This window comes from Lichenostomus cassidix, chromosome 6 (genome assembly GCF_008360975.1).
Source record: "Lichenostomus cassidix isolate B80296 chromosome 6, HeHo_3.0, whole genome shotgun sequence".
In the NCBI taxonomy this organism is placed as follows: Eukaryota; Metazoa; Chordata; class Aves; order Passeriformes; family Meliphagidae; genus Lichenostomus; species Lichenostomus cassidix.
In genome coordinates this window covers 16599849-16610635 of record NC_139487.1, presented here as the reverse complement: position 1 = coordinate 16610635, position 10787 = coordinate 16599849, and the positions used below count along the sequence as shown (strand labels likewise).

Below are 10787 nucleotides of genomic sequence, written 5' to 3'. Positions count from 1 at the left end.
GGACCTCCAGACTGTCTACCAAATCCAAGGCAAAGAGGTCAGAGCACCTGTGCAGCCCATTCCCATGTTAGGACACTTGTGAGACCCTGAACCTGTGGTGTTCAGATGGCTTTGGTAGCTACAAAACAAAAATATATTTCACTGGGGCTCCCAAGGAAAGAAATACAGATCTCCCTTGCTATGGTTTCCCAAGTCTGTAGGACCCCTGTGAATACATTTGATCTCCTTGTTCCCGAGATTGCACAGCAGCACAGACACTTCCCAAGCCATACTAGCTGGAACCTGGATGGGGAGCAGCAGCCATGGCTGGGGGCTCAGCTGCAGGAGGCAGTGGGGCTGGGGTGCCCCTCGTGACTTGCCAGCAACGTGCTGCTCTCTTGCCAAGAGCAAACATCGTCATCCTCACAAATGGTTAACCTGCCGGGAGCTGCACAGCACTAATGACTTCACATTCATTTAATCAGCTTGGGCTTCCAGAGCCTCCACCTCGGGAACAGGGAAGGCCGTGCACCCATGCACTGGGGGTACAAACGCTCCCAAAGCCTCACCCCTGCCTTACCAATCATTAATCACCCTGAGCCAGCAAGGAGCAAGCGGCAAGCAGGAAAAGGCCAGGTGTCCACAGCCCCTACGGGAGCAGCAGGAAGCAGCGCTGACCGGTTCCCTGGGGTGGCAGCTCATTCTCCGACCACCCTCCCCTGGGAGGCCCCGTGGAGGTGGCCAGTCCTGCACGCACTGCCCTTTGCTTCAGGAAGGTCACTCGGTCCAGGGAGCGAGAGGCTCTGCCTGTTTCTGGGAGCTGCTGGGCTACACATTTGGTGGGGGCTCTGAAGAAGAGTTTGTGCCTGGCTGTACCGCAGCCTTCATCTCCACCATGCAGCACAAGGCATTTTGGATTGCCCTGGAGTATACCTGCCGATTGCTGGGCATCTCCACCGCAGCAGGTAAGAGCAAATTCTCTTTTTCTTTGGCACTAAGATGCACTGAGTGGGTGTTGGGACTCCCAGGCTGCCTCCCTGCCTTTGGCCAGGTGCAGCCACTGCCTCATCCTATAAGGGGGACAAGGGAACTTGCTCACTTTTGCTTTGGGACCCTGGGTGGGAGAGTGCTGGGTGCCTGGCCAGGCTCTTTCCAAATGCTGTGGGAGGCACAGTGAGACATCTGAAAGGAAGAGCCAACATTCAGAGCACAAGATAAAGCATGAAAAATAAAAATAAAAAAAAAGAGAGAGAAAACTAAAGTGTGTTCTTCTAAAACAGACATAGGTATGGGCAAGATGTGAATGAGACTGAAAAGCAAAATACTCATGGCTGTGCAAAACTGCCAGGCTACTCTGTGGGATGTGAAGATGAAGGAGGAGCTCCTTGTGCTGTGCACAGTGAGATGTCCTGTGCCAGCCAGGATGGAGAGGTCCATCCCAGCCATCATGGCATAGTTACTACAGAAGCACTGCTCTGCCTCTCTAGCAACCTGTTGGGGAGCAGCTCAGAGCAGTTCAGGTTATAGCTGCAGTACAAACACCATAAATTCACCCACCTGGTGAGTTGCATCCTCTCACCCACTGCCAGGGCTGCTTTGGAGCAGGGTGTTCTGGGTTTCGTGACACACCCAAGTGCTTGGTTTCAGGTCAAATGCAAGTGTTTTGAGGTGTCAGGTGTCAGACACAGCATCTCACCTGGGAGGACTGAGCACCATCTCACATGGAGCATTTGCAGATGGGACTTGGGGAATCAGCTAAAGCAGAGGGCTCGGGGGTTGCCTCTGGCACTGTTGCTGACTAGCTGTTACAGGACAGGACAGACAGCACTCCCTGCCTCAGTTTCCCCACCAGTAAAGCAGAGATCAAAGTGCCTGGTTTGTCTAAAGGCTGGAGCTGTGAACCAGAGGTTCCTGGTGAGAGGTGACTTGAGGTGGTGCCTGTGGTTCTTGTTTCAGACCCACAGGGATTTCAGAGTCAGACACTGCAGAGTAAGTCACAGCAGGCCCTCCTACCTTTGTATTTCCTTTATCAGCTGCAAACATTCACGAAGAGACACTTTGCTCAAGTTGGGGACAAAGTAGAAAGCACACAGGTCAGCTAAAGGGTGACCAGGTTCCCAAGGACACACAAAGCCCAGCTGGGATGATGAGGGCTCTGGAATGTGCTTTAAAGAACTGATAGTGATAACAGGCAGAGATCTGAGTCTCTGGGTTTATACAAACTCCCAGTAGATAAGTGCATGTCATGATGATACTGCAGCAGTGGGAGATGGGACACAGCTTTAATCAGAAAATGCAGACCTCTTCATTTCTTCATCCCCATCCCCTTGGGTCCACATGAACCTTGTGCTGGTCATATTCTCACTTAAAACTCCAAGAAAACTTATAGAGACCCTTCTGGGAGCAAATGTGAGTGAGCTTGTTGGCCATGAGAAAACTAAAGCTAGAACAACAGAATTGAAAGTAATTTACAATGCAGAAGTGTGTTAGTGGAATATCGTCTTTCTCTTCTACATGTTTTCTTTTCATTATTTTGCAGCATATGCACCTCTTTCTTTAGTTTTTCTTTAAATGGGCAGTGCAGTTATCTGTCTGCTGAGCATCACAGAGCATAGAGAACTGCACTCAACTCACTGTAGTTTTCCATAGCTCTGGTGCATTCCCGGTATCACCTGACTTTCCCAAAAGGCCAGTGAAGAATGGGATGTGCCTGTGTTTTATTCCTCTGTGCGTCTCAATGGAGTAAGAAATCTGCTTGATGCAGTGTTTAGTGCCTGATGAGGTGTGTGAGGTTTTTGCATGAAATGGAAACCATGCAGAAGAGATTCCCATGGGTTTTGTTTGAAAAAACTATGAGAGTGCATCAGCCTCACTAATTGATTCTGAGAAGGCCTGGCCAGTTCCTTATGCTGCTTGTAAATCCAGGTTACCCACATAACATAAACCTCCCCTTCCCCCAGGATCTTGGAGTGTAATGGTTCTCTGCAATGGTGTGGCTACAGGGTTTGCTTTGTATCAGAAAATGGCTAACATGTCTTATGGCAAGTTAGCAGAGTGGTCAAACAGCCCTGTGATTTGCTGCAGTGTTTGCAGCACCTCTAGTTCAGCGATTTTAGGCCTTGTGATTTCTGCATCTAGGAAAGAGTTCCTACTTATTTCTTAATTCTCATGCTTTCAACCATTTAATTCCTAATCATGTGCCTTTAGCCACATGGTTTGGACAAGATCCAAATCAAGGCAGTGACTAGTCCAAACAAACACCTCGGAAACAGCTCTTTTCTTGCAGATTCTTCATCCAAACAGCTTTGTGGATAAAGCAGAAGCTGTGCAAAAGGAGGAAATCTCCCCATCCAGAGCAGAGGCTTGAGCTAACAGCCAAGCTGTAGAATTCTGCATTCATCCACAGGGAATGAATGAATGGATGAATGAATGAGAATGAATGAACTTCACATTTGTAGGGGAGATTATAAAGAATGGTCCTCAGTCACAAGACAGTAAAAGACAGTACTTTGCATGTAGGATTACACAGTTCTTGCAGCTTCACAGCCCCCTGATGTGACTGATTGCCCTGTGCTCTGCTCAGGGCTGGAAAGGCAGTGTAGGAGGGTGGCCCCATGTGTTCCCTTGGCTGACAAGGGCCAGCAGCTGCAGGTGACACAGAGAAAACACAGAAGGCTTTCTTTCAGCCCAGATGGGAAAGCTGACCTTTGGCATTGACCTACACTGCAGCCTTGATGGACACTGATCAGTGTCCTTGTTTGGGAGGCTGGTACCCTCTTCCAGATGGGGCAAACCACAGCTCAGAGAAATGGATCCAACCTGCACCTCAAACCTTGACCAGTGTGCATTGAGCGGGACCAGTGGTGAAGTTCCTGAGCACCTGAGGATGGGTGGGGACTCCTCAGTGAAGGGTGGAAACATCAGGTGCAGACAGGAGACTGTCCAGGTGATGCTCTGGTCATGAAACCTGGGCTCCATTCAGCTGCATGCTGCTGACACTTGTGCCCTGTGAATTGGCATGTGCTGACCAACTTGCTGCAGCTGGTGTCTTTTTCTAGTCCACTTTTGATATAGTCTTGAAGGGAACTGAAGGATGTTGAAGGAAGTTTTCTGTCCCCTGAATCTATTGGCCAATCCATCAAAGATTTTAGCCTTGCTAATACTCTTAATCCCCCTTAAACTGACTCCCTGGTGTGCTCTACTGGCTGGGGCACTGAGAGAATGTTCATTCTCTGGTTTTAATCTGCCTGCTCCCATTATATGTTTTTCTGTTTGGCTAGCAAAGGGTTTTGATGCTATGGCTACAGCCCTTTGGGAAGGCAGCTGGCACAGTTGCCCTGCTCTGCAGGGCTGGGAGCAGCAGACCTGGGCAAGCAGGAAGTGGGGCTGGTAGGCACTGGGGGGACCTGGGCAGAGATGAATGGGGCAGTGGGTCCTGTGGCAACTGAGATGTGGTGGCATGGCATAGGGTGGAAGGGTCCCAGGACACTGCTGCTCACCTCCCCGAGCTGTTCAAGGCCAGCTGGTATTCCCAGAGCACCTTTCCCCAGCCCACGCAGCAACAAGGCTGCAATAATAGGAATGCAGCAGGGATGGGTTTCAGGGCTGTGTGTCAAGGGCAGCACTCAGCTCTGAGTGGACTGGTGTGTCAGCATGAATCACTGGTGCTGGCAGCCCCAACATGCTGCCCTGCATGAAAGAAGCAGCCTCACTAGCCCCTGGGGGAATGGGAGAATCTCTCCTGGGAGCTGGGAACTAACCTGAGGGAACTGGGAATGAACCCTGCATCAGCATCTTTCCTGCCTTCTCTTTCTAGTGCTGATCGGTGTGGGCGTAGAAACTCTGCAGCGAGGACAGTTCAAAAGCCTGGCTTTCTACCTGCTGTGAGTATTTTTGTCCTTGAAATCAGAGCTGGCAGGGGTGACAAGGTCAACCCCTCCACCATAAGTAGCACCAGACTAGGCTGCAACAGCAGCAGGGAACTGTTGTGTCTGAGGCTTTGGGGATTTCAGATCTCCATACTGAGGTTTCCGAAAAATAAGCTATTTCTGTTAGAAAAGGTGATGCTACTGTGGACTCAGGCAGACCACAGGTGACACTGGCTGCAAGTTGAATCCCCAGGGACAGAAGGGCTGTGAGCTTTCCTCCCCAAACCAGATGAGCAGAGGGTGTTCAGACCCCTGCACACAGACTGTGTTGGGAACTGGACAGTAAATTCTGGCCCCCTGTGCCCTTTTTGCACACCTGGAGAACATACTCAAGCACAGCCCTGCTCCCCTGACAGCTCCACCTTTCAGTTTTTCAGGAGTTGCAGTTACTGTCTGTGAAGGCTCCTTCTTTATCAGTTTGTTCCTGGAGATGTGCTTCACGTGAGTAGACCCTGCCCACTACTCTGCAGCCACGGTGGGACTTCCCTAGGGCACCTTGCCCCTCACAGGCAGCACCAGACCTGGGGCAGCTGCAAGTGCCACACCAAAGGCCCTGCCCCTACTGCCAAGGCAAGTGCACTCACACGGGGGGGAGGTAAATGGGTCCATGTTCACCGCCCTTCAAATCTGTGTTTTAACACAGGTGGTGCCTTCATTTGCTGAGCATCAGCGCAACAAACCCTGGTCTCCAGCATCCACTTAACACAGGGTGTGGCCACAAGGTACCAGGGTTGAGGGAGGAGTCAGATCCCCTGGCTGAGCTTCAGCTCCTCCCAGAGACAGCACAAAAGTTGAAGTTAAAATGTAGACAATCCTTATAACCTTTTCAGAGGCTGAGCACTGCTGCTGTCTTCTAGCATAAACCCAAAAGTCCTCGCAGCTTAGAGGCAACACCTTACTCCAGCTAATAGGCACTTGATTAGTGAGTTGCTGAGATGTTAGCCTCTGGCAAATGCTCTTCTCCCAACAGGAGATGCTGAGGCTTTGCTTAACTTCTCTGACAAACACACCCATCTCCTGGCAAACCAGAGTGAGGATCTGCACATCTAGATGGGTGACGGTTAGGTCCAAATCTTCTTGGTGTATACTTGATTTCCCATCCCACAAGGACCTCTCTTTCTCTCCCCAGTCACAAGCCTGAATCCCCAGCACAATCCTGCTGGAAACAAGCCAGACGCCCAGGGAGCTTCCAGAAATTCCTGGGATACACACTGCTCTCAGTGGCTTGCTTCCTGCACCCCGTCCTGGTCTGGCACGTCACCATCCCTGGTGAGAAGCTTGGGTGGGGAGTAGTGCAGATGGAAGAGGAGCATGGTCTGTCAAGGGTCAGTGAGGGTGGGGATGGGCAGGGAGCTGGGCCAGTGGCAGGTGGCACTGAGCTAGCCAGACCAAGCACTGCTTGGCTAGCTCTTCCCACTTGCCCCAGCCCTCAGCCAACACATTTTCTCCCCAGGCTCCATGCTGGTGCTCACTGCCCTGGCCTACTTCCTGCTGAGCAAGAGGAGGAAGAGCCCGGGGCACAAAGAGATGCATCCCCAGGCGGGCCAGTACGTGGACCCTTCAGCCACCGTGGCAGCCCCGACCATCATTGGTGACACTGAGCAGACATACACCTTCCACGGGGCCCAGAGGGAGCAGCACCGCTCACTTCTGGGCCATATGAAGAGCATCCTGAAGGGCAGCAAGGACAGGAGCTCGGCCCCAGAAACTCCTGCCCAGCCGGCAGCTGTGCCAGTCCTTCGCAAGCAAGTGCACTTCCAGGAGAAGGTGGTGCAGATCATCCCCTCTGTCAGTGAGAGCTTGGAGGATGTGGAGAGTGAGGCTGAGGAGACCACATCAGACACAACACCCATCCTCACCCCACCTGATGCCCCCATCATCCTTGCTCCACTAGGCTCTGCCAGCCTCTTTTGAGCCCTCAGCAGGAATGAGGACAGGAGAGACCTGCTACCCTGGAACAGACGCTCCAGGAGCCAAAGGGCCCCAGGAAATGGCCCTTTCTGCCTTCGACCCCTCACTTTCAGGGTGACAACTGTGCCACCCCCTCTTCAAGGGGCTGCCTGCACTAACTGGCCCCACGCGTTGTGGCAGGGCCAGGGGACAGGGACAGGCAGTGGTTCAGCCAGGGCAGGCCCAGCACAGCGAGGTTTCTGCTCCTACGGCCTCACGTGTGTCACCTCCTGTTCAGCACTACACATCACTGCGGTTTTCCTGCTGACACCACAGATGTGGCCTGTGCTCCCTTCTGGCAGCAACAGGCAGGAGGAGGGGACACTACTGTGCCCCAGAGCAGCCTCTGCTGGGGCACTAGTGTCCCTCTGGCCCTCACTGCATGTTGGAGAGCGCAGGGATGGGTCACATTCAGTACAGGGCACTGCTGCCTGCAGGGTCCTTCACAGCACCTGCACCTGCTGCAGCAGCTTCAGACACCCAAAACATTATTTCAGTGGGCTGAGACCAAGCACACCCCAGGCACTGGCACCTGCTCAGTACCTCCCCAGGCACTCTCTGAGCCCAGCAGGGGAATACCTCTGGCTTTGGGGACACCTAAGCAGGAGCAGAGGCCTTCTGGGTGTCCCCTGCTTGGACAACTCCTTGAATTAGAAAAGCTTTGGGACGATATGGCAGCCCAGGCCTTGAGGTTCAGCACCACGCTGGTACAGCAGACTCTGTGTAACTCCAATGTGTGTAATTATGGCCCCCAGAGGGCAAAGGCAATAATAAAATTACCATACTGTCCCACCAGTTTCTTCCATGCCAGCTCTTCCCTGAACTCCTTAACTCTGGCTTAATCCTAGTGTAGTATTTGCCTTTTGAAAATCATTCAGTTACAATCAGGCATTTCCCTCCTGTTCAACTTAACTTATCCCTTTGGCTCCCTCCCACCTGAGGACATGTGGGAAGAGCTCAGGTAGCTGGGTTCCCTTGGACATGGTACATGAAGCCACACTGTCACCATTGTTGAGATGAAAAGCCGTAACTGCTCTGAGCCCAGACACAGCACTGGGGGAAAGTGATGGTAATTAGGGAAGGTTCATGAGACCTGCTAGACTATTTATAAGGTAAAAACCAGTTAAGCTGGCTGTTTTTCTTGAAAATACATTATTTCTTCTGCTTAAGATCTCAGATCTCCAAGTGGCAATCACCATGCTCATTTAGGGAAGCAGTGTAGGTCCAAGTATAATCAGAAGGCAATTGAGATAAGAAACCAGTGCAACTTTTTAATAAACTAATTTTAAATTACTTCTAATTTGTGATATGGATGACAAAGAAGATGAAAGATATTGACTCACAATATTTGACTGCCTGTGTTTAATAATGAAGCTGTTGACGAGAGCAGTTTATGAATGGTTTCACACACTTGTCAGTCCTACAATGAGACAGAGACAAAAAACTTTTTGTTGCAACATTAAATGATAGCTGGTATCATTATCATCACCAACATTTGATAGCTGGTATCAATCTGCTCTCAACATGATACATGGATTACAGACCTCCTGTTTCTAACTGCAGAAATTAATCTTCCACCCTGTCATGGTGTGCTGGGGAAGAGTCACGTACACATGTGCCTTTAGGGTGGATTTGCATCTGTAAAAATGTCCTCAGAAAACTGCACCTGGTTACAGCCTAATGCTGCACAACTGATAGCAGCAAGCCCAGGATCCAGCCACACCTTCCCCCTTAACCTGATGTATTCATCATACTAGGAAATAAAAAAAATAAAGCTATTTTCCTGTAAAGCTGGTGACAAACATACCTGCACCAACCAAGGTCCTGGCCCAGCCACACTAAGAGGATACCCACCTCTGCCAGCTCTACCCAAAAAGGCTGTGCTTGGAGCTGGCTACCCAGCTCGACCACACATCTGCTCTGCAATTAGAGCCACTCTCATTAGCAAAGTCAGCTTTCTGCATCATCCAAAGCTCTTCTTTGAACATTGCATAATTAATTGCACACAGGGAGATAAGCTTCATTGAAAAGGCACTGCTCCCGATACATCAAGCAATCTGCTGATGAGAGAAAGTCCTTATTTCTCTAGCCCTCAGCAAAGCTCCTGGGCAGCCTGGGTGGGAGCATCTGATCTGCTACAAATTTCATTCTTCAGCCCTTACTCGATCAGCCAGCCCCACGATTTGTACCTGTGGGGCAGCAGGGCCAGCTGGCAAGGGCTGAAGCAGTGTGGTGACAGCACCTCTGGCACCCTGTAGAGTGTAGGGAGCAAATTTCATCATTCTGGGAAGTGCTGAAAATGAGTTTGGCATTGTTAGAGTCTGCAGGATTAGGTTTCCATTTTTAGGCTCATCTTTCAAAAGTGTTGTAGGTTTCCCTTCAGAATCAAGACTGGAGGAACCTACTGGTGAAGTGTTTTTTCAGCCTTCATGGAGCCAGCATTGGACCTGGTTGCTTTCCTTGCCTGCTCCCTTGTGCTGGCCTGGCTCTTCTCCAGCCCCACAGAGTAGTTGGCTCAGGAGATAAAGACTGGTGAAAAAAGCCGCTTGTCTTTTCTGTGGTATTAAATTGGCTGTTTGGTTAAGGTTCATGGCTGACTCACCCTGGAGCCCGCCAAGAGCCTCCAACCATGCTAGGGAAGTGCATGCTCCTCCAGAGGCAGAGAAGCTGCACCTCAAACAGCACCTGAGCTGCTTCCCAGGGTGTCCCTGCCAAGGGCTCCATCTGTACATCACCCGCTCTGCTCCTCACCGCCCATCCCACCCCTGGTGCCATCTTGCAGCTCCATCAGCACACAGACCTGTTAGCCCAGAGGAACAATAATTAGGGAAAAGAAAGCAGGTGGCTATCTTCTTGGGTAATGAGCCAAAGAAGTTCAGAGAGGGCCAGCCACAAATGAAGGGGATGGGGGATAAAAGAAGTTCTTTCAGAGGCAGCAGGCTGTTAGAGCAGCTCAACTGCTTAGAGAAACAAAGCCTCGGGCTTTTTTTAAAACCCAGTGCAGAGGAAATGTTGAACCTCAGGGGGTGTCAGATGACTTTGCAGAGGCCTCAGAGATTATTCACTCAAGTGTGCACTTCTCTGTTGGCCCCTCTCCCTACATCTAGCTGTGAGAGTCATCCCAGGGGCTACTGAAAGCACCAGAGATGCTGTAGAGGACTGTGGGGGGTCCGTATGAGAAAAGCTCTCATCTATGCATGGTAATTGCAGGGAAAGAAAAAGAGGAAGAACTTGATTCTATTAACTTTGCAGTGCATAGGCTCTGAATTTGAGCTGCCTGAACTGGAAGTCCACACAGCACTACATGAACTCTGCTATGTAATTTTTGCCTGCATTGCAAAAATTCATTACTCAGCTGGTCCATTGAGATTAATCCACTGAGTTAGAGTGCATAAAGCTATAAACTCCTGTGGATTCACATATTGAAAGGAAATGAGATGAATCATCCAAAAGAAATACATGTGTAAGGTAAAACTCTGTGAGGTAATCCTGGCAGAAATTGTTTCCTTCAAAATTTCCACCAAAGATTCCCCTGCATCAGGAAAAATTTGCTTGCTTTACATGTACATGTGAAGTGGAAACACTCCACAATGCTACTTGACAGCCCCTATCAAAACTTAGTGAACTGACACATTGCAAGCAGTTACTCCATTTTAAGTTTTATATTCAGGAAAACCAGATTTTGGTCCAAGCTTCAGTTACAATTCTTCCCTTCTTCCAGTGCACTAGTAGTTGTTGCAGAGCCCTCTACAGGCACTCTAACTGCCCCACCACAGTGCTTCCCCCTCACACCAGTGACTTGGATAGTCACCCTCTGAACCACCTAAGTCCCCACCAGGACTCAGGTCCCCAGGTTCTCTGAACACTGCTTCATATTTGAAACACGGAAATTTATCCAAACAGCAGTGTTAGAAAAATTAGGCACACTTG

The 10787-nt window shown here is 50.3% G+C and overlaps 1 protein-coding gene across 1 annotated transcript; it reads left to right on the top strand.

Moving 5' to 3' along the window:
- Positions 1-464: 464 nt before the first annotated feature.
- On the top strand, positions 465-7652 carry TMEM72 (transmembrane protein 72). The gene is made up of 5 exons (XM_085065306.1): positions 465-944; positions 4796-4862; positions 5277-5348; positions 6037-6176; positions 6361-7652. The coding sequence occupies exons 1-5, from the start codon at positions 875-877 to the stop codon at positions 6819-6821; spliced, it is 810 nt and encodes a 269-aa protein (XP_084921432.1). The 5' UTR covers positions 465-874; the 3' UTR covers positions 6822-7652.
- Positions 7653-10787: the final 3135 nt, after the last annotated feature.